The sequence below is a fragment of the Phascolarctos cinereus genome, unplaced genomic scaffold (assembly GCF_003287225.1).
Source record: "Phascolarctos cinereus isolate Bilbo 61053 unplaced genomic scaffold, phaCin_HiC Scaffold_3;HRSCAF=262, whole genome shotgun sequence".
Taxonomy (NCBI): domain Eukaryota; kingdom Metazoa; phylum Chordata; class Mammalia; order Diprotodontia; family Phascolarctidae; genus Phascolarctos; species Phascolarctos cinereus.
Window position 1 is genome coordinate 68,548,511 of NW_027555736.1, and position 25,006 is coordinate 68,573,516.

At 38.1% G+C, this 25,006-nt stretch overlaps 1 protein-coding gene across 3 annotated transcripts in view; it reads right to left on the minus strand.

Moving 5' to 3' along the window:
• FRMPD2 (FERM and PDZ domain containing 2) overlaps window positions 1–25,006 on the minus strand; it is a 288,737-nt gene that overhangs the window by 82,845 nt on the left and 180,886 nt on the right. For all 3 annotated transcript variants that reach the window (XM_020997014.2, XM_020997018.2, XM_020997017.2), the window contains one exon: window positions 640–677. In XM_020997014.2, the coding sequence (XP_020852673.1) occupies window positions 640–677 (38 nt within the window). The remainder of the gene's footprint in view (window positions 1–639; window positions 678–25,006) is intronic.

A 25,006-nucleotide genomic window follows, 5' to 3' on the forward strand; every position in this document is an offset into this window, starting at 1 on the left:
CTTAAGTACTTACTATCTGTGTGACCCTGGGAAAATTCTTCAACTATCAAATGGGGATGACTGTAATAGTACCTCCTTTCCAGAATTGTTGTGAGGATTAAATGAGATAATATTTCTAAAGTGCTTTGTTAACCTTAAAGCACTATAGAAATGCCAGCTCTCATTATTATTATTGTTATTGTTATTATTATTGTTATTAAAATCAGAAAACCTAGAAATTTAATCCTCTCTGTTGTTCACAGAAAATTTTGGCTCCCTAACTATGAAATGAAGTAATTCAACTAGGTAGCTCTCTAAGGTCTGTTTCTACTCTAAAACTCACAGAGTGAGTGTGTTTTTCAGTTTTCATGTTCTTCTAAATCATTCTTCACTAATTACTCCTTCTACTCCTACAGATCCAACCTCTTTATCCTAAATGATTAGCAGTGCTAAAACTTTTTTTTTAAAGTTAAAGGAGAGACATGACATGATTTAATGAACTATGAAATTAAAAGGATATGTACCCTTGGAGAGTGTTTTCTGTTTTTAAAATGTCACTATTTCCTACCTCAGAGTCTCTCATATTAAATTAACCAGTTTTATCCTCAGAATCCAACTGGTTTAGTTGCAATAATTCCCCTAAGAAGTTAAAAGTCTTACCTATGTATTGTCTCCGGGGGATCACTGGGTAGCCAACTCTGAAAAATAAAGGAAAAAAGAGAATTATCTGCCAAATATTATATTACTTCTTCCTTCCCATTGTAAATGATTTGGACACATCATCAATGGGACTTATCTATGTTACCTTGGGCCTCGATTTGATCAACTGAAAGAGCTCAGGCTGAACTACATGGCCATTGAAGTCCCTTCCCATTCTAGATCTATGGCTCATGAAGATATTGTAAGGGTTGGGTTCAGTTGAGTAAATCAATCAAATCATCCCACCTCATTTAATATACATGTGATGTCTTAATAAAGTGAAGATATAACTCAGCCAATGACATTAGAGTAAGTATAGAAATCCCTTGATCAGCTGGAGCACACGTGTCAAATATGCAGCTGTAGGTCCCCTACTACACTCCTGAATGTGGCCAAAACCAAATTAAAATGTAACTGGTAAATATTTAACAAAACAAATAAAAATAAAATGGAACAAAGATAATATTAATGTGTGGTTTTCTAAATCAACATGCAGCCCACACGGATCTTTATGTATGATTTAGTGGCCCCCACCACTGAACTAGAGTGATTTGCCTCAGAAACATATTTGGATTGGCCAAGGAAACTTGGCCAAACCCTTGGAGTTGTCTATAAAATGTCAAGCCACTTTAGGCCTGAGAATTTGAGCATGAGTATGAACCAGGAGAGCATTTCAACGAAATCCCTGAAAAGGAACTTCTGTGTGGGAGAAGAGTTCATCAGCTTTGACCTTTGCCTAGATCTGCTTCTTTCTCTCCTTTTGACTGGAGGAAGACTTTGTGAACTTCAAAGGTCCAGAGAATTTCCCAGCTTCCCATCCACATTGTAGCATCATCCCTTCAGATAGGAGTGACTGGCAAGAGGGTATGCATTAGAAACCAAGAACAGACTGAATGATAAATCCATGGCCCCACAGGGAGTCCAGGAAAGATGCTACACCAAGTCTAAGGGGAACTTTTTGAGAACCTGACAAAGGGAAGAAAAACATTTCTAGAACCCAGGAGCTATGAAGTACCCCTTTGTGAGTTATTTCCTTGCCATATGTGCTTCTTAGACTCTATACATACTAAAAGTCACAGAGTGTGTCCAAGACCTTTGAAGGAATATTTTCTACCAATGGTTCTTACTATTCTTCCTTAATAAACACCCCTTTTTAAAAGCTACTTATGTCTAGCTTACTAATTGGTAATCAATTCATAATTATCTGAAGAAGCACACCAGTGGGGACTCATGAGCCAGATAGTATTAGAAAGATAACTCTAACCTCTCAAGGCTACCTCTAGAACCCCAAGGGGAGATTTAATAAGCCTACCTCTACCATATGAGTGAGGATGAAGACCCTCAGAGCCTGGACCACAATATCATCAGAGTTAGAGCTAGAAGATGATAACACATGCTTTTACTTTGCCTCAGCCTCAAACCATCACTTACTTTCTTTGTTAGTATTAATAGCATCTAGCTCACAGGGATGTTGTGCAGATCAAAGGAGATTATATACAGAAAGCATTTTGAAAACCTTAAAGCACTGTATAAATGTCAGTTATTAATCATCTCCTTGTGATTAGGACTGTAATTATAGTATTATTATTATTATTTCACTTCACTCAATGGCTGCTTCTCACCCCATCTAACAATAGATATCTATATATCTTGTTGGTATTTTATAACCTATGGAGTAATAATTTACTAGGGATAACTTTGAGGCCTCATCAACTTGATTATTCTAATCATGTGCTGCTGAAGAAATCAAAGAGCTGGAAGAAATCACAAAACCACTGACTTGGTTCACTACAAATATTTGCTATCTACTCTTAAGCTAGCCCTCACTGCTGAAAGTCAAACATTCTATTCCTTCCTAATTAATTTGATATGCCACAGCAACCTTTCTAAAACTTGTCTCTTCAAAACTCCCATGGTGCCCTGTCCTCCTAACCCCTCAGCTGAAGCCCTAACCTCGTTCTTAACTGAAAAAAAAATGAGGCTCTTTGTCATGAACTCCTTCTCCTCCTCCTCCTCTCTCATCATCCATCTACTTCTTGATAGCAGGGACTGTTTTTGCCTTTCTTGATATTTCTAGCACTTAGCATAATGTCTAGCACTTAATAGATGCTGGTTGATTAACTGACTAACATGCTTAGACTCATTTTAGAGGCTAAGGCAGGTGAAGAGACTTCTCCAAGGCACAAAAGCATTAAGAGCCAGGACTGTAACCCATATTTTCCACCTAGTGTATTATACTTAAAGTCAAAAGGACCCTGGAAAAGTCATAGGACCTATCTCTGCCCCAGTTACCTCAGCTACAAAGTGGAAGACAGTGGGGTCAAACTTCATGATCACTAAGATCCCTCCTAGTCCTCAATCTGTGACCACATGATCCTACAGTTGAAAATTAAGTGCTATTTTCACTATACCAAAGTTTAACATAACGGCCTATATCTAGTCACTCTGGTAAACATGTTTTTAAAAGGAACAAAATAAGACATCAGCATGAGTGAAAACCATGCAGGATTTTAAATGAGCCACTGAACCAACTTAGAGTGCTGAAAAAAGAACCAATGGCAGTGGTCCAAGAAAACAGGCAAGATATCTCATTATGTCCCCAGGTAGATAAAAGACACATTCGAAGAAATTAAGCAAGATGACAATGCTAAGAAAATTACAGGGCCCAATAAAAGAAGAGCTTGAAGAAAAGAGAACATTAGATGTGAAAATTAAGAATTAGAGGAACTAATGAAGGAAATGTCCAACATGGAAAATCTAATTGCAACCACCCACTCACCTCCCTCCAACCCATATGCATCAAGAGAAGCAAGTGATTTACCACAGTAGAACATAGAAGTGGCACACAGACACACACACACACACACACACACACACAATCATTGAGTTGTACAAACTATTAGAAAACATACAGACCTGGAGGATACACTAGGATACAGCAACCTTGTTGATGTCCCAGAAAAATTAAAAAAACCAAAGAATCTGACTATTACATTTCCAGAAATCCCCTAAAATTCCAAGACTTGACAAAAGCAATTGTCCAAATATAGAGAGAAATAATTCTCAGAATGACCTGCTAGGAGGAACCCAAGATCATATACATTATAGTTAAACTCAAAGCTAGAAAGCAAGGAAGTCGTGAGATAAGCTGCCACAAGTGAAAAAAATCATTTATCAGGGAAATACAATTAAGATCACAGCGGACTTTTCCAGCAGGATGAAGGAGGTTGTAAACATTGGACTATACCATTTTCAAAATTAAGAATTCTAGATTAATTGCCCATGCTTATCTTCTAAGCAAACCCAATGTGCTTTATGAAGACAAGAGATGGCTATTTGAAAAGTAAATAGACTTTGAAAAGTTTACAAAGACATATCCCCTTATAGGAACATATTTAATGACAAGTTTCCTAACCAAAAAGATAAGTATTTAAAATAATCAAGATAAAATAATTGCTAGCATAATATGAGGAGTCTCAGAGCAATGCACTGACTAAATCACAGAGGTTTCAGAAGAGTGTTTTAGAGAAACTGAAAGAAAAAAGTGACCAGGGATCAGTATAACCCCAAAGCAAAGTTCCTATCTTTGATAAAGGGGAAATCTAAATTAAAGTAATCTATATAGTTATTAATAGAATAGTTCTGTTAAGTTTGGATTAGTAATAGAAAAAGATACGAGTGTATGTATTCCCTTTCAAGAGAATGACTAAAGAGAAGAAAAATCTAACAATTATTATCACTAAGTACAAATAAGCTAACCCCCCCTCCAATTACCTCAAAAGAATTACCAAATTGATTTAAAAGCAGACCCCAACAGTACTCTGTTGACAGTAAACATATATCTAATTCAGAAATATTTAAATAGATTCAAAATGAAAGACTGGTCTAAAATTAACCATATTACTATCAAATCAGGAAATACAGGCATAGCACTAATGATATCAGTTAGAATTAAATTCAAACCAGAAAATATGAGAGCCAAAGAACATTATATTATGCTAAAAGGTTTATTCAAAATGAAAGGACAGGGGGCAGAGCCAAGATGGCAAAGTAAAAGCAGTGACTTGCTTGAGCTCTCCCCCAAAACCACTCCAAATACCCATAAATATGGATTTAAACAAATTCTAGAGCAGCAGAACCCACAAAAAGATAGAGTGAAGCAAATGTACAGCCCAAGACAACTTGGATGGTTAATTGGAAAGGTCTATTGCACTGGGCTGAGAGGAACGCAGTTCAGCGTGGGCCACACAGGGAAAGACCAGGCCTCAGTGATCCTGGAGCAGGCCTCAGAAGACTAACTCATGGGCAGCTGTGGCAGTTTCCAGACTTCTTAACACACAAATGCCAAAGACAATTTAGAAAGTCAGTAGGAAAGGTCTGTGACCATAGTGAGATAGAAGCTTGGTCCTGGTCCTAATCCCAGTCCCAGCACAGCCCCGGATGGCAGCTGCTTCTGGAGCTGTTGGCCCACATACAGAGGTGGGATCAAGCAGCTGATCATAAGGGGATTGCAGGGATCTCTTTGCTGGAAGTGAGCCAGGAATCTCTTGCTTTGCCCCTGCTTGGATCTGGGTCACAGTTCTGGGTGAAGTCCTGGAGCAAAGAGGAGTGTTGGTGTGGTGGAGCTTGTAGTGGTGCTGAAGAGAAAATCCTTCTCACAATTCCAAGACAGAAAAGAGTGCTTGTGGTCATTCATAGACCAGAGCACAGGCCAGGAAAGGTGTAAACACCTCGCCCCTTATCATACCACCTTGCAAGAACTGAAAATTTACATGTCCCTACAAGTATCTCTGAAAACAGCTGCACAAAACCCCCAAAGCTTGGGACAGTACATTCTCCACACTAGAAGTAGACCCCTACCTTAACAAAGAGTTTAAAATTCAAGTAATTGTCTGGGAACATGAGCAAACTGTGCAAAAAAAGTCAGACCATAGAGTCTTCCTTCAGTGACAAAGAAGATCAAAACATACAACCAGAAGAAGATAACAAAGTCAAAGCTCCTACATCCAAAGCCTCCAAGAAAAATATGAATCAGTCCCAGGCCAAGGAAGAGCTCAAAAAGGATTTTGAGAAGCAAGTAAGAGAAGTAGAGGAAAAACTGGGAAGAGAAATGAGAGCGATGCAAGAAAATCATGAAAAACAAGTCAACAGCTTGCTAAAGGAGACCCAAAAAGTACTGAAGAAAATAACACTTTAGAAAATAGCCTAACCCAAACAGCAAAAGAGGTCCAAAAAGCCAATGAGGAAAAGAATGACTTAAAAAGCAGAATTGGCCAAATGGAAAAGGAAGTCCAAAAGCTCACTGAAGAAAATGCTTCCTTAAAAACTAGAATGGAGCAAATGGAAGCTAGTGACTTTATGAGAAATCAAGACATTATAAAACAAAACCAAAAGAATGAAAAAATAGAAGACAATGTGAAATATCTCATTGGAAAAACAACTGACCTGGAAAATAGATCCAGGAAAGATAATTTAAAAATTATTAGATATCCATGGATATTGAAAAGCCATGATCAAAAAAAGAGCCTAGACAAAATGAAAGGACATCATTCAAATATATATGTGCACCTAGTAATTCTGCAGCAAAATTCATAAAAGAAAATCTCATAGTCTTGTGAGATGAAGTAGATGGAAAATAATATCTGGAGATTTTAACATCTCCTAATCAGTATATGATAAATTCAACAAAAGTTTAAACATGAGATGACAATGCTTAATAGAATATTAAAAAAAAAAACCTAGAACTAACGACATGGGAGGAGAACGTAAATTTAATGAGGTTGGGATCTTCTTTCTCAGCATCTGTAGAGTCTGTAGACATAGTGGGCCATATTATATAGGGAATATATACATATAGGTATATGAAGGCAGAGATCCTATGTTTTCACAGATCAAAATTCAATAAAATGTACAATAAATATGATGAAATAAACAAAGGTGCAACATACACCCCTCCCTGGCGAAATGTTTAAACAGCCAATTAAATGACTGAAAGAGGAAATTTTAAAAATAATAACAAATGCAAATCAAAGATAATTACATTACTGATCCTGGATAGACACATCTTTGGGATGTAACCAAACCTCATATTCAGAGGTAGAGTCATGGTGCTAAATTCCTATATTAATAAGAAAGAAAGAAAAATTATTTGAGGCTGCACCCAAACAAGGTAAAAAAGGGACTGATCAACAGAAAGCTGAAAAGAAATCAACAAGATCAATGTAAAGATCAATTAAATTGAAAATAAGAAAACAATGTAAAAGATAATTTCAAGAGCCCTTTAAAAAAAGGTGAAAAAAAAAGATGAGTGAAACTGATAAACAATTAGTAAGTTGAATAAAAGCAAAACCAAATCAACAAAACTGGGAATGAGAAAAGAGTAATTTTAAGTGCGGAAAAACAAATTAAGGAAGTTATCAGAGATAATTATACATGACTCTAGATCAACAAATTAAAGAACCTAAAAAAATTAGTGACTATCTACAAAATTACATAATATGACCACTAATGAAACAAATTTTGAACAACCTAAAGCAACTAGTTTAGAAAGAGAAATCAGAGAGGCCATGAAAGAACTGCCTGCATAGACACACCCCAGCCTAAGACACAGCCCAGATTGATGGGATCTTTGCAAACTTTTAGGGAACAAATAACATTTATGCTGATCGAGTGTTTCTTTTTATATTTTCATCAATTGTTTCAAAATAGAAGATGGTTGGCTATTTAACTCTTTCCACAAGGCAAATATAGCATTTATCCTTAAACCAAACAGAACTGAGAATAAAAATTATAGCAATTGTATTAATGAGATCAAATATATCAGGTGACGGCAATACATCCCCTGCCAAAATAAAAATCTATTATCATCCAGTATATGTTATCAATGGAATGAACTGATGGTTTAATAGCAGGGGTAAAAAAGCAAACAAACAAATAACAATGTGATAATTATTATCACAAGAAATAAAAACTAAATGATTATATCATTAGATATAAAGAAAACCTTATATAAAATAAAATATTCTTGTTTTTTTATCACATTACAAAAAGGTCCTGTGACTATTTTAGTAGATAGATCTATCTATATTCATACATTATATATAATATATATAAATATATACACATACACATGTATACATACATACACATACATACACACACATATATGTACATACATTCACACATATACATGCATACATATATGCACACATATATACATACATATACATATACACACATCTATACACACACGTATATATGAAACCTCATGCTAATAATGTATACGATAAAAAATATTCTAAGTCTTCAATTGAGAACAAGTGTTAAACAAGAATGACCACTCTCACCACTTGTAGTTAACATTGTTTTAGAAATCTTATTGCTAGAAGTAAGATAACAATAGATTCACCTGAAATCTTATTTCTAGCAATAAAATAATAAGATTAAAAAAATAAGATAAAGCCTGAAAAAGAAACCAAGGGCAAATAAGAATTTAGAAAAAAAAACTTGGGAAAACTTACATGAACTGATGCATAACAAAAAAAAACCCTAGGAAAACAATGTATTTGATGGCCATAGTAATAATCATAGATGATATTAATAGCTAGCATTTATAGAATGCCTTAAGATGTACCAAATTACTACATGTATTATCTCATTTAATCTTCACCAGAACCCTCTGAAGTAAATGCTGTCATTATCTTTATTTTGCAGATGAGGAAATTGAGGCTAAGAGAGGTTGACCAACTTGCCCATCAAGTCAATAAACTAGCATATATTATCTTACCTTGTGCCAGAAACATTACTAAGTGCTAGAGATGCAAAAACATGGCAAAAACAGTCCCTGCTCTCAAGAGGTCTACATTTCAATGGAGAGTAATATAAAGAAGTATATACCTACAAGATAAAGATAGAAGACAATTTGGGAGGATTTAGAACTAACCAGTGGGAAGATATGGGAAAGGCTTCCCACAAAACATGGGATTTGGGCTGAGACTTAAAGGAAAGAAGTCTTGGAAACTAAGAGGCAGACATGAGGGGGGCAGGACACTCTAGGCATGGGGGACAGCCAGTGCAAGGGCATGAAGTCAGAAAATGGAATGTCATGCTCAAGGGACTGTGAACAAGCCAGTGTAGGTAGATCAGAGGGCATATATAAAGGAGTAAAGTTTAAGAAGATTTGAAAGATAGAAAGGGACCAGTTTATAGAGAGTTTTAAATGCAAAGAGTTCATATTGGATCTTAAAGGCAACAGGGAGCCATTGGCACTCAGTGTGTGGAGGGAGTATGATGTAGTCAGATCCATACTTAAAAAATCACCTTGGGATTTTGCTAGAAGCCAGATGGAGACATGTGAAGCAGAGAGAGCAATTAAGCAAGAAGCAATGAGGGCCTGAGCAAAGCATAAAGAGGATCATTATGAGAAAGACATTGTGACGGTAGAAGGGTATGAATGTTGAGTGAGAGTGAGAAGTTGAGGGTGACACTAAGGTTGTGAGCCTAGAGGACTGGGAGCATAGTGGTGGCTTCTACAGTACTCGGAAAGCTGAGAGGATTTTGCAGTAAAGAAATTGAGTTCTGTGTTGGGCATAATGAGTCTAAGATGCCCATCGAGCATCCAGTTTGAAATGTTCAAGAGGTAGTTGATTTAGCTTAGGACTAGACAGATAGATCATCGGCATAGAGATGTCATTTGAACCTACGGGAGCTGATGAGATCACTAAGTAAAAGAGAACAGAGAGAAGAAGAAACAGCCCAAGACAGAGGTCCAGGCGACACCCACAGTTAGTGACCACGATGTGGATGAAGAACCAGCAAAGGGGACAGAGAAGGAAGAGTTGGACAGATAAGAAAACCACAAGAGAACAGCATCTTAAAAAGAGAGAATACACAGGAGGAGAAGGTAATCCATGGTGTCAAATGCCAAAGGTCAATAAAGATAAGCGTAGAGGAGAAGCAATTACAGTTGGCAATTAGGAGGTAATTCATAGTGAACTTTAGAGAGCTCAGTTCAGGTGGGAAGCTAGACTGCAGAATATTTGGAAGAGAATGAGAGAAGAGCAATTTGAAATACTGAATGTGGGCAACTAGGGTCACACAAGCAGTTAGTGAGGCAGAATTTAAATGCAAGTCTTACTGTCTTTAAGTCCAAAAATTGTAAAGGAAAATAATATTGAAAAATCTCAGAACACTATCAGTACCCTGACCGGGACTTCAGGAGACTAGCTGGAAACATATCCCCAGCCCCACCCCACTGCTCATTAGAGAAGCAGGGACCACAAGTATGAGTGAAGCAAACATCGTAAGACATGGCTAACATCTAACTGGACTCTTGTTAGGTAACAGAGAGATCTAGGGGGAAGAAGGGAGAGCTCATTGAGAAGTGACAGATTTATCTGTTTAAATAGCAGCAAGGAAATATGTTTGAAGGAATAATAATGAGCATTAGTAAGTAAGAAGTTAAAATATGTGTTTACTGATATCAGTCAGTCAATAAGCATTTATTATAATGTGTGCCAGGCTCTGTGCTAAGTGCTGAGGTACAAAGAAAGGCAAAAGACAGTCCCTGACCTTGAGTAGCTCACAATGTAATGGCCAGCATGTAAAAAAATCCAAGATGAATCGAAATGATTCTAGCAAACTAACTGAATACTAGAGAAACTCATAAATCTGTATTTCTATACCCCCCTCCAAGAATCAAGAGAAATTGATATAAAGGGCAATATTCCTTATAGTAATGATAAAATTTATCAAATATTTATACACAAACATATCAAGATATATAAAAGACCATACAAATATAACTTCAGAATGTTTTTGACAAAAGTCAGTGAAGAAATGAACAAATGGAGAGGTGCCCCAAGTTCATGATTCGGTTGAATGAATATGGTAAAAATGTCAATACTTCCCAAATTATCAGATTTATATACAAGAGCCACCAAAATACCAATAAATTATTTTATAGGACTAGTCAGAGGTGCGGAACTTGCAGCCTTGAGGCCATATATGGCCCTCTCGGTCCTCAAATGCAGCCCTTCTTCACAGAACTTCACAGAACAAATCCCCTTAATAAAAGGATTTATTCTGTAAAACTTGGACTCAGTCAAAAGGCTGCAGCCAAGCACTCAGAAGGCTACATGTGGCCTCAAGGTTGCAGGTTCCCCGCCTCTGGACTAGGTAAAGTAACAAGGTGATGGAGAATGACCAGACACCAGACAAATGTGTGGCCAGTATGTAATCCTAAGGTTTGGGAACAGTAAAATAAGGGGCTCACACTTGAATTGTGGGATTGTGGAAAGCCTGGGGACCAGGGCTGGGGGAAGTTTTACCAAGGCACGACTATAACTTTTCTGCAGCTTAACATCTTACAGAGTTACCCAGAGCACTACGAGGTTAAGTGACTTGCTCCAGGTCACACAGTCAGTATGCATCAGGAGCAACATGAGAACAGAGGTCTTTCTGTCTCTGAGGCTAGATCTCTAGCCACTATCCCACACTGCCACATATAACAATAACACGCCCCCCCAAAACAAAGTTGCTCAACTTCTCCAATACCCAGAGAAAATGCAAACTGAGACAACTTTAATATGCTTCCCTACACCCCTAGAATGTCAAAAATATCAAAAGCTGACAAAATCCAACGTTGGCAAGAGTGCGGATCTGTAGATGACTTACTGTACTGTTTGTGGGATTTCAGACTTTTATCGACATTTTGGAGAACAACACAGTCATACAACTTATAACACTTTTTGTTCCAGTAATTCTATTCTTAGATTAAATGAGGCTGTATATGATACCCTGAAAACCTTAAATGGCTACATAAGTGTGGGCTGCTGCTGCTATAGTAGCTAAGACTTAATCCTTAAATACTACGAAAAGGAAAAAATAACTTGGCTATAAAAACATTAATTTATAGCTGCCCTGTTTGTAACAGGAAGAAAAGGGAAACAAACTTCCTAACATTTTTTAAAATTTCTGAATAAATTATTGCATATTAATATAAATGAATGTTATTATGGTATAAACAAATGAACATATGAGAAATCAGGAGATGATACATAGTGAAATCAGTAAAACCAAAAGGAGGAAGAGAAGAAAGAAGGGAAGAATGATAGATAGAATTTCATATGGACCTGAAATGGTCCATAGAACAAAAGCATCTTATTTACTTGCCAGTGAGGACTTTCATTTTTGTCTTCATCTCCCTACCCCTAAATGTAATGTCTGGCACACAGTAGCCACAAGATAAATGTTTATTGATTGATAGATAGATAGATTGAGTGTTTGTTTGATAATTGTTTTTGTTCTACCTTATGAAAGGTCCTAGGGATCTGGTAACATGCAGTCTCTTGGTTTTTTATATATTTATGTGATTGTTTTTGTTGACAGTTTCTAAATTCATAAAGATATTTATAAATCAATTTTAGTTTCTTAATATGATGACCATCAAAACTTCTCTACCTAAACCCATCATACAAACATTTGTTTCAGAAAGGTGTGTTCTCCTGTTTTGAGGCAAGTTCTGACATCAGCCAAAAGGCCATACAATCTGTTGTCCCTGAGCACATGCAAAAGAGGAATGAAGTGACAGACTGCAAACTAAAACTGAGGTAGGCATCTCCCACCTTGGTCTCATTAAGTTTGGGAACAATCAGTTTTGCCCTCTTGTGAAACTTTGCTGTTGAGGTGCCTTAATATCCCAATCCTTCATAACTTGTTCTTAAACCAAACCTATTCATAAAGCATATGTTAATAAATGTTTAAAATACTATAGAATTTCAAGATCAGAAGGGACCAAGGCTATCTACCCCATACCCTTCTCATTTTTACAAATGAGAAAACTGAGGCCCAAAGGAAGGTAAATAACTTACCCAAAGTCACAAACAGGTAGTAATAGCAAAACTGTATTTCCAACCCAAGCCTTCTGGCTTTAAATCCAGGCTTCCTTCCACTGCATCATTCTGTCTCATTGGGGTATCTACATTTTTGTAGGGGAATAATTTGTCCCAAGGAGAATTTGTAAATATTCTAATTTCAAACAGTAGCTTGGAGATTTTTAGGCTTCCATATGCATTTCAAATCACTGCTTTTCACACCTATGCCCTTGTACATGAGTCTCTGGTCTTCCACAGCACAAAATGGCAGTTATGAATGCAGAAAACACCCCACAAATGTTTTGGAGTGTTTATTTAATTTAGTCACTTGGTCAATAGGCATTTTTATGTGCTTTCTATGAATCAAGCATTGTGCTAACACAAAGAAAAGTAGAAACATAGTCCCTGCTCTCAAGGAGCTCAAATTCTAATGGAGAAAATAAGATGAAAAAAAATTGCATGTACAAGAGACATACAGTGTCCATGGAAGGTAATCTCAGAGGCTGAGGAGGGGAGAGAAGGGAAAGGACCTGACAGTCCTTTTGCAGAAGGTGGGATTTTAAAAAATTTTACAAAGAAGATGGGATTTAAGGTGAGTCTTGAAGGAAGCCAGGGAATCTAGGAGATGGACATGAGAAGAAAGAACACTCCAAGCTTGGGGATAGCCATTGAAAAAGCATGACAGGAATAGCAAGGAGGCCAATGTCTCTGGATTATAGAGCACATAGGGATAGGGAGAGGTGGATTAAAATATGAGAAGACTAGAAAAGTAGGAAGAGACCAAGTTGTCAAGGGTTTTTAAAGCCAGAGGATTTTATATTTGATGTTAGAGGTAATAGAGAGCCACTAGATTTTATTGAGTAGAGGGATAACAAGGTCATCCCTGTGCTTTAGGAAAATCACTTTGACAGCTGAGTGGAGGATGGACTGAACAGCAGAAAAACTTAAAGAAAGGATACCAACCATTCTATAGTTAGGGTGAAGTGATGAGGGATTGCACCAGGCTAATGGCTACATGAAGAGTTTGCACGTTGTCTCCCCAGATAGATTGTAAGTTCCTTGAGGGAAGGGATTGTCTTTTGCCTCTTTTTGTATCTCTAGCATTTAGCACAACGCCTGGCACATGGTAAATGTGTAGTAAATGTTTGTTGATTGATTGATCGATCATGTGAAGGTAGGAAAAAATGAGATTTGGTTTCACATTGGCCATATGGGGTGAGTGCTAGTGAGGAATTTAAAGTGGCACGAAATTCAAGATGCACTTATGATGAGTTTTGGACATAATGAGTCTAGCGATGCCTACAGGACACCCAGTTTGAAATGCTCAAGAGGCAGTTGATTTAACTTAGGACTAGACAAATAGATTTAGGAATCATCAGCATAGAAATGTCATTGTACTACATACTAGGGATAGAAAGGTGATGTGAAAAACAGTCCCTTCCCTCAAAGAAATTCTATTCTGCCAAGGGATACAACCACTGAACAGATGAAGAAATACAATGTGGGGATTAGGAAAGGCTTCCTGTAGGAGGTAACTCCTGAGTCGAATCTTCAACAAAGCTGAAGATTCTACAAGGCAGAGAAAGAAGAAGGGAATGCATGCCAGGCATTAGGGACAGATTGTGCAGAGGCAGAGGGGACAGAGATGGAACACCAAATCTGGAAAACAGCACGTAGGAGCTTGGCTAGAACAGAGAGTGAGTGAAGAAGAGTGAGATGCAGTAATTCTGGAATGGTCGGTGAGGAGCCAGACCGGGAAGGGCTTTAAATGCCAAGCTGAGGAGTTGGTACTTTGTCCTAGAAGCAATTAGGGAGCCAATGAAGATTCCAAGCAATGCAATGACATGGCTGGGCATATGCTCTAGAAAAATTATCTTGGCATCCGGTGGAGGATGAACTGGAGGGGGAAGAGAGACTACACAGGAATCTGGATGAGAGGTGATGAAGGTGATGGCCATGTGGGTGGGAAGAAGGGACATATTTAAGAGCTGTTGAAGTAGAATCAATAAGATTTTGCAACCCATTAAGTGGGAGTGGATTGGTTAGGGAGAAAGAAAAGTCCAGAATGACTCCAAGGTTGAGTCATCATCAATTACCAAAATGCCAGAACTTTACAATTATTTTTGAAGTACATATCTAAAAAAAGGTCTGTATTGCTGGCAGTGCTGTCCTTAAGTTTTGTATTTGTCCCCATTTAAACCTCTTCCCAGTGAGAGAAGAGAATGGGGGAAAAAACTAAACCTTTGGCTTTAACCTAAAAAAGTTAAAGCCTAAAGTCTGATGCCCGAACAAAGGAAGATCAGAAAAGCAGGCAGCACATGGAAAGACTTGCATGGACTCATGAAGAATGAATTGAGCAGAGCCAAGGAATATTTTATGTATTAACTGCAGTAACATAAAAAGAAGCAACCTGGCATAGTTTGTCCTTGAAGCTTGAAAGATATAAGTTCATGGCTTGCCCCTGGCACAGACTGGCTGTGTGGCACTGGATAAATCACTTACACTGTTCTTTAGGCAACTCTCTAAAACTTCAAGGTGCAGGGCGTATCCTCAGATGGTGAGTTCACCTTATCAATAAAATCACAAGTCTACTCCCACCCCTACCTAGAATAATGTGAAAAAAAAAAACAAGTCTGAAAACTGAAGAACTCTGCTCACTGCGATGACCAAGCATTATTTCAGAAGACTGCTCATGAAGCAATCTTCCTGAACCTTGACAGAAAGGTGGTGGACTATCAGGACACAATGAGCAATACCTTCTCAGGACAGCCAATGTGCTCATTTGCTTAGCTTGGCTGTGCTTTGTTTTGTTACAAGGGAGGGTAGATTAATGATTACTGGTGGTGATTTTTTTTTTCTTTGTAAGAGTAAGCATAAGGGGCAGCTAGGTGGCACAGTGAATAGAGCTCTGGCCTTGGAGTCAGGAGGACTTGAGTTCAAATGCAGACTCAGACACTTAACACGAATAAGCTGTGTGACCCTGGGTAAGTCACTTAACCCTGATTGCCTCACCAAAAAGTTTAAAAAAAAAAGAAGAAGAACATAAAAAGACTTAGAAGAGCATAGAAGGAAGTTCAGAATGGGACACAAGCCAGCAGGGCAACTTTATTACTATCACACTAAATTTGATATACATTAAAACTAAATATAATAAAAGCATAGTTTCATATATAATCTTTTTATGTTGTTTATATATTGAAACGCTTATAGTGGCTGATGTTTATCAAGTTTATAATAAAAAAAAGAAAATTTGAAAGGAAAAAAAAGGAGGAAACAGCAAAGACAATAAAACTCTCTTTTCTCTTTACTCCCTGTCCCCACCTTTTTCTTATACTCAGTAAAATGTCTGTAGCCCCTTTAAAGGCCTGATGTAAGAACTTGAAACTCAATTCAATTCGTCAAGCATTTATTAAATGCTTCTTGTGTTCCAGGCACTATGTTAAGTGCTGGGGATAAAAAGCAAAAGCAAAAGCAGTCCTTTGCCTCAAGAAGCTTCCATTCTACTTGAGGTAATAACATGTATACCAATAAGCAGCTACAATGTAACTACCAGGTTCAAGTTGATAATTTTTTTTTCAATTAAACTAAATGAAACCTCTTAGCCCTCTCTTTGGGACCAAGCTATTCTCTAGTGTACAGCAGATAATTACTATGCCCTAGGGAAGGACTTAATCAGGGACTGTATTTCTTCTTGTTGTATCTGTATTATCAGGGCTTAGAATAAATAGTATCTGGAACACAATAAGTGCTTAACAAATCCTTATTGGCATACCTATCGACCAACCCTGGGCTGTTATAGAGAAAGGGCATCGGAAGATACACAATGATTCAGGAAGGCAATAGGAGAGAAATGGAGGAGGAGGGAAAGGAGGCAAGTGGAAGAAAGAGGAAGAGGAGGGACAGAAGAAAGAAGGAGAGAGATAAGTTGAGGGAGGAAGGAGGAAGAGGGGAATGAAGAAGGAAAGGAAGAGGGGAAAGGAGGAGACAGGAGGAGGAGGAGAGGGAGGGGGAAGAATAAGGAGAGAAGGAAGAGGAACAAGGAGGAAGGAGAAAGAAAAAGGAGGAGAAGAGGGAGGGAAAAGAAAGACAAAGAAGGGGATGACGAGAAGGAGGGGGGAGAGGAAGAAATTATAGCCTCCAACCCAGCAGGTAGCTTTTTGAAAAGACTTGATGTGCTCACATACAATGAGCTATGCCACATAAATCCTCTCCTCCCCCAGAGTTACCAAGGCAACCCACACCAGATAACTGACAATAATACCCTCTAAGACCAAGCTCTGGAGCCTGTCGCAATGACCAAGGTTACAACCAGCTGCTTCTGGAAAGGGACATGGATATTGTGATTTTCCATGAGGCCCAAACCTTTCCCCAAGGAATGGCTTTCCTTAAGAGAGCTAAACATCTGGGAAATATTGTTAATCTGATTCTCAAAATCCTGGAGGCACAAAATGGATTAAGTTCCTGAAAGCTAGGCCTGACTTCAGTGTATTAATGAAGCAAAGGATTAAATTGGGACCTTAATTAACCAATCAAGGAAGTCTGTTTTAACTCAGCTACTAGGTATTTCATGTTATCTAGATGTTTGCCCCATAAGCACCTTTGAAGAAGGGAGACAAGAATAGGGACATTGCTAAATTGTATACAGACACACTTTGAATTTAATTTGTGACTTTTAGTAACTCTTTTAGAAACAAGATGGAAGCCGATAAAAAAATGTTCAAATGGGTCTATCTTCTGTAATATCTGATGAAATGAGGCCTGTAGGTAGGAGGAAACTAGATTAAATATTACTAAAGGGAGTTCAGCTATTTCCCTGTTAACTGCAATCCATCTCAGGAAGAAGTAAATTTTGATCTGTTTTTCTTACTTTTAGGAAGCAGAACCTCTCTCAGCCAGGTATAGACAAGATCAAAAGCCTATATATTTCAAGCTGAAAGGGGCTTTAATGGTCATCTACTCCAACCTCTTCATCATACAGAAAAGGAAACTGAGGCCCAAGGTGACAGAGATAATAAGTAACAGAGCCAGGATTTGAAGCTAGGTCTTTTGACTTCCAAAATTCTTTCTACTTCACCTTACTGCAATCTCTCTTGTCTGTTTCTCATTTGTGTACCAGTCCAAAGCTTCTAACACAACAAAAAAAAATGTTATTATTAATCAGAAAACTTAACATTAGTGTTGGAGGATATCAGAAATCCTGGCTTCTGGAACTTTGCAATTCATGAGATTCATCTTAGTCATTCATTGAACATTTATGTATGGAATGTGCACTAGGGTACAATCATCTGTATCTGGGATGACAAAAATAGGAGAGGCACAAATGGGTAAGATGCTTAAGTCACACCAAGAACCTCATCACCTCCCCATTCCTCACTTCACCACCACCACTTCAAGAGAATAAGAGCAATTAGTGAAGTAAAGATACTGAGGACAACATATCCAAGAACTAGACCATTGCAATTATACTCCAAGAGTCCTATCCAACTCCTCCTCAGTTTCTCTTCTTGTTCTTTGTAACTCCTGTGCAACTATAAAGTCTTGTTAGCCATTGACCCCAATTCTACCAGTAAGTACATATCACAAGAAAATCATTGACATTGACCCCATATACACCAAAATATTTATAGAAGCTCTTTTCACAGTAGCAAAGTACTGGGCACAAAGTAGATGCCCTTTGATTGAAGAATGACTCTACAAATCGTGGTACATGAATGTTGTAGAATTCGTCTTTGCTATAGGAAACAATGACCATGGGGGACAGAGCCAAGATAGAGTGAAAGCAGTGACTTGCTTGAGCTCTCCTCCAAACCCCTTCAAATACTCATAAAAAAATGGCTCTAAACACATTCTGAAGCAGCAGAACCCACAAAAAGACAGAGTGAAACAAATTTCCAGTCTAAGACAACTTGGATGATCGATCAGAAAGGTGTATGGCGCTGGGCTGGGAGGGCAGTGTAGCGTGGCGTGGGCATGCAGGCCGCAGCACACCTGGAGCAAGCCTCAGAGGACTGAATCTCAGGCAGCTGTGGAGGTTTCCAGACTCCTCAATCCACCAATGCCAAAGACAACTTAGGAGGTCAGTGGGAAAAGTCTGTTTCTGTTAGTGCTGAGAAAGGAAGGCGGGGTTTCAGCTCCATTCCCCAAGAGTGTGGCCCGGGGTGGGGGGAGGGGGCAGCTGCTTCCCGAGGTTCCAGCCCACAGGCTGAGGGGGAATCCAGTGGCTGATCAGAGAGGAATTGCAGGAATTTCTTTGCCAGTGCTGAGGCAGGAATCTCTTGCTTTGCCTGTGTTTGGAGCTGGGCCACAGTTCTGGGCAGCAGTGCTGGGGTGAGGAGGAGTTCTGGCATGGTGGAGCTTGTAGTGGCTGTGGAGAGAAACCCCTCCTCACAGTTACAGGACAGAAAGGAATACTTGCGGTCACAGGCCAGGAAAGGAGTAAACACCTCACCCCTTATCATACCACCTTGGAAGAACTGAAAATTTACAGGTCCCTACAAGTATCTCTGAAAACAGCTGTACAAACCCCCCTGAAGCTTAGGACAGTACATTCTCCACATTGGAAGCAGATTTGTACCTTAACAAAGAGTTTAAAACTCAAGTAATTGGCCGGGATCATGAGCAAGCAGCGCAAGAAGAGTCAGACCATAGAATCTTACTTTGGTGAAAAAGAAGATCAAAATAAGCAACCAGAAAGAAGACAACAAAGTCAAAGCTCCTACATCCAAAGCCTCCAAGAAAAATATGAATCAGTCCCAGGCCTTGGAAGAGCTCAAAAGAGATCTTGAGAAGCAAATAAGGGAAGTAGAGGAAAAACTGAGAATGACGCAAGAAAATCACGAAAAACAAGTCAACAGCTTGCTAAAGGAGACCAAAAAAAAAATACTGAAGAAAATAACACCTTAAAAAATAGCCTAACCCAAATGGCAAAAGAGGTCCAAACAGCCAATGAGGAGAATGCCCTAAAAGTCAAAACTGGCCAAATGGAAAAGGAAGTCCAAAAGCTTACTGAAGAAAATACTTCCTTAAAAATTAGAATACAGCAATTGGAAGATAGTGACATTATGAGAAATCATGACACAGTAGAACAAATCCAAAAGAATGAAAAATTAGAAAACAATGTGAAAAATCTCATTGGAAAAATGACTGACCTGGAAAATAGGTGCAGGAGAGAGAATTTAGAAATTATTGGACTCTCTGAAAGCCATGATCAAAAAAAGAGCCCAGACATCATCTTTCAAGAAATTATCAAGGAAACTGCCCTGATATAGTAGAACCAGAGGGCAAAATAGAAATTGAAAGAATCCACAGATCTCCTCCTGAAAGAGATCCCCAAAGGAAAACTCCTGGGAATATTATAGCCAAATTCCAGAGTTCCCAGGTCAAGGAAAGGACCACAGGGCATGGAATATAATACTCTGGAGGGCAAAGGAGATAGGATTACAAAAAAGAATCACCTATCCAGCAAAACTGAGTATAATCCTTCAGGGGAAAAAAATGGTCATTCAGTGAAATAGAGGACTTTCGAGCATTCTTGATGAAAAGACCACAGCTCAATACAAAATTTGACTTTCAAATACAGGACTCAAGTGGAACATGAAGAGGTAAACAGGAAAGAGAAATCATAAGAGACTTATTAAGATTGAATTGTTTACATTCCTGCATAGAAAGATGATATTTATAACTCATGAGACCTTTGTCAGTATTAGGGTAGTTGGAGGAAAAAAATTATATGGATGGATAGATAGATAGATAGATAGATAGATAGATAGATAGATAGATAGATAGAGGGCACAGGATGAGTTGAAGATTAAGGGGTCATATCTGGAGAATAAAATTAAGGGATGAGAGAGGATTATACTCAGAGAAGAAGAAAGGGAGAGGTAGAATGGAGTAAATTATCTGACAAAAAAATAGAAAAGAAAAATCTCTTACAGTGTAGGGGAAATGGGGGAAGGTGAGAGGGAATGAGGGAATCTTATTCTCATAGGATTTGGCTTATAATACACATTCAATTGGGTATGGAAATCTGTCTTACCCTACAGGAAAATAGGGGGAGAAAGGGGACAAGAGAGCAGGGGAATGATAGAGAGGAGGGCAGATTGGGAAAGGGGGTAATCAGAAGTAAATACTTCTGAGGAGGGACAGGGTCAAAAGAAAGAATAGAATAAATGGGAGGGCAGGATAGGATTAAGGGAAATAGAGTTAGTTTTTCACAACATGTCTACTATGGACGTGTTTTGCATAACTGCACATGTACAACCTATATTGAGTTGCTTGCCTTTTCAATGAGGGTGGGTGGGGAGGGAGGAAGAGAGAAAATTTGAAACCTAAAGTTTTAAAAACATATGTTTAAAAAAAAAGTTTTCACATGCTACTGGGAAATAAGAAATACAGGAAATGGGGTACAGAAGTCTATCCTGCCCTACAGGAAAATAGAAGGGGAAGGGGATAAGAGAAGGGGAGAGAGATAGAAGAGAGGACAGACTAGGGGAAGGGATATTCAGAATGCATGCCATCTTGGGGTGGGGGGAGGGGGAGATGGGGTGAAAATTAGGAACTCAAAGACTTGTGGAAGTGAATGTTGAAAACTAAAAATAAATAAATTTAAATTTATATTAAAAAAAGAAAAAAGAAATGATGACTATGAAGAATACAGAGTATCATGGAAAGACTCACACTAACTGATGCAGAAGCAAACAGAGCCAAGAAAATAACATACACAGTGGTTACAACAACATAAATGGAAAAAAGAAGAACCACAAAGCAACCAAAACTGAATGTTATGAAATGTTAAAGAATAAAATTGGACCCAAATAAAAGATACGAAGAAATACCTCCCCACTATTGCTTTGCAGTGGTTGCATCCATTGGTGCAGAAAGAAGAGGTAGGAGAAGATACTTCTCTACACCGCTTGGGAGATATTGGGGTCCATTGGTATAGAACACTGTATGGAGGGACAGCCAGATGGTACAGTGGATAGAGTGTCAGGCTTGGAGTCAGGAAGACTTGAGTTCAAATCTGTCATCAGACACCTACTAGCTGTGTGGCCCTGGGCAAGTTACTTAACCTTCATTTGCCTCCGTTTCCTCATCTGTAAGATGGGGCTAATAAGGACACCTACCTCCTAGGGTAGTTGTGAGGATCAAATGAATTGATAATTGTAAAGCACTTAGCACAGTGCCTGGCTCTTAGTAAGTACTACATAAATGTTATCTATTATTATTATTATTATATAAAATGTCAGATTTTTAGAATCTAGTTTTGCTAAGTTTTTTTTTAGTTCTTAGTTACAAAGGGGGGAAGGATAGAGGAAGAAATTTAGGCAATTAAAAATAAAAGATATCAAAATATATTTTAAAAAATCTTGTTGGCAATTTTTTTAATTCATGGGAAACATTTACATTCTTTCTTTTCTTACTAATGTAACCCACAATGAAAATCCCTGCATAATCACCTAACACCCTGCCCAACTTCTCACCTCCCAACGATATGACCCTGCTACATTGCTTTACTTCCTGTGCTAACAGGCTAACAGGTGTTACCTGTTACCACAATTCTGATTGTGTTACCACAATCAGAAAGGCAGGTCTTTGGCATGGGAAGGTACCAGCTGCAACCAATAATCATAATAAGGATATTATAAATATATTAATCTGAGGGTATTTATAGGCAGCAGATAAAAAAGCAAGTCTGAACTTATGATTGCCAACAAAGAAGATTAACAAGACTTCTCTAACCTATAGTGTCTGAAAGTGTTCTGGGGCACTAAGAGTCTAGTATCTTGCCCGTAATCATAAAGCTAGACAGTACGCATCAAAAGCAAGACTTGAATCCAGGTCTTCCTTGCTCCAAGGCTAGTCTCCACACTAGGCTGCTTCTCCTGACCATTATAATGTAGTGTTTTGGAAGGCAGGAGAGATAGGGATAAGAAGGAGATTTCCTTGTGGCAAAGAAGTGTGGCTCTGAAGAGTCTGCTGCAAAGTAAAATAGAGAAAGAATACAACTAAGAGCTCTACAGAATCCTATGAATGAAAGTCATTGTGCAATGGCAGGGAGAGGAAGAGAAAGTCTGTGATGATCCTGAAAGAGATCTTTCACTGTTCTCAACTAATTGTTATACCAATCTTATACCACTCCTCCTTGATGGGTAAAATTCTCAGACCTATCATGATTCCATGTAAAACCAGCACAGCTAATAATATGGGCAAAGGTCAAGAGTTTTATAAGAAGGAGTGGCATCTCCTTTAGTTGACTAAGATTCTAGACATTTTTAGCACAGATGTTTCAAGATATCTCTTCTATATAAGAGAGAGGTGGTAGGTGGGAAAAGGTGGGATATTTACAGCAGAAACAATCTGCCAAAAAGTAGGTCCAGGAAAACAATGAGACTTTCTAGATGGTAGGTACTCTGACCTACGTTTCGGGTTCCCACTGTGACTAGCCTCTCCATGTTGGGATTCCTTTTTACAGAATGTTCTTCCCTATATCTCTTATGGATATGCTGAATCAACCTCCTATGTCTTCCACCACACAGATTCCCAGCTTTGTTTTGCTATCAGAGAGAATCCATCTTCATCGGATCAGACAATGACCTCTAAATATCCCCACTCCACTGATATGCACCCCACCTTAGTACTGCAACTATCATATTTGTGCAGCAGATTCGCAACACCTAATCAAGCTTAAATAAGCCTGTCTTTTAACTTATAATGAGTACTTAACCCAACCAATAACTGCAATCCTGTACATTTTCAACACCCTTGAAAATTGGTTGTAACTTGTAATTCATTATTCAAATCATTACACATTCATCATGCATATACAGCAAATTGATATTTCTAATGAATTCTCACTCTTATATTTCTCTGTGATCATGGAGTAAAATTGGAATCCCATTATTCTAAAGCACACACTTCAGATCTTATTGCTCAGCCCCCATTAGTAAGATTGAAAAGATCATGGAAAATGAGAGAGGTGCCATTTGTTGTTCAGTCATTGCAGTCATTCCAACTTTTCACGACCCCATTTGGGGTTTTCTTGGTAGAGATACTAAAGTGGTTTGTCATTTTTTTCTCCAACTTATTTTACAGATGAGACACTGAGGTAAACAGAGTTAAGTGATTTGCCCAGGGTCACCGCTAGTAAGTTATCTGAGGCTGCATTTGAACTCAGGATGAGTCTTCCTGATTCCAAGCTCAGTGTGCTACGCACTGCATCACCTAGCTACCTAATTCAGTTGTGGTAGACTCATTTTAACTCCATTTCTATTTGTCTTGGCAAAGATATAGAAGTGGTTTGCCATTTCTTTCTCCAGCTCATTTCACAGATGAGGAAACTGAGGCAAACAGAATTAAGTAACTTGCCCAAGGTCACACAGTTAGTAAGAATCTGAGGCTATATTCGAATTTAGGTCTTCCTAACTCCAAGGCTGGCCCTCTATCCACTGGGCCACCTAGCCAAAGGACTAGAAATAAGCAAATGTTCTAATTTTCAAAAAAGGAAGAGGATGAAATCTTCAAACTACTGGCCCCTGCTACTGGCTGCAGCCAGTACTCCATCCCTCAAAAGACGCAGAATGGGAATGTCCTCTCATATGTCTTCTTTTAAACCATGCTTGTTCTTTATAATTTTGCAAAATTCATTTTTCAATTTTTGTGTGTGATTATTCTTTCTTTTTAATATTGTTATAATCATTGTATATATTATGTTCACAGCTCTACTTATTTCATTCTGCATCAGTTTGTGTAAATCTTTCCCTGCTTTTCTGTACCCATCGCTTTCATAATTTCTTATAGCATAGAAATACTTCACTATATTTAGATACCAAAGTTTCAATCAAGGGACATCTATTTCATTGCCAAATCTTTGCTATTATAAAAAGTGCTATTATAAATGTTTTGGTGTATATAGGGACTTTCTTCTTATCAATGGTCTCCTTGGGGTGTTAGTCTATCAAACAATATGCATACTAGCCAATTTATGTCCATAATTCCAACTTGGAATTATTTGCATAATTCTAAATTGTTTCCAAAATATAAAGCATTCATAGCTCCACCAAAAATGTATTAGTATGCCTAATTCACCCAACCCCTCCAACATTGACTTTTCTCATCTTTCGTCATTTCTGCCAATTTGCAGGGTGTGAGATGACATCCCAGGTTGTTTTGATTAGCATTCTCTTATTATTAGTGATTTGGAATATTTTTCAAAGGAGTTAATAGTTCACAAGTTTTATTTTGAGAGCTGTTTGTATCCATTGACCCCATATTTATTTGGAACTGGCGCTTTTGGTTTTACATTATATATAAAATCAAACTGTCACCTCCCTATTTCTCAAAGGTATACCTCTCCAAACGTAGCCCAATACTGCATTAATGTTTGTGGCTATGACATCACACTGATGATTCCTACTGTGTTTACAATCTATAAAAATGTCCAAATCTTTCTTTACAAT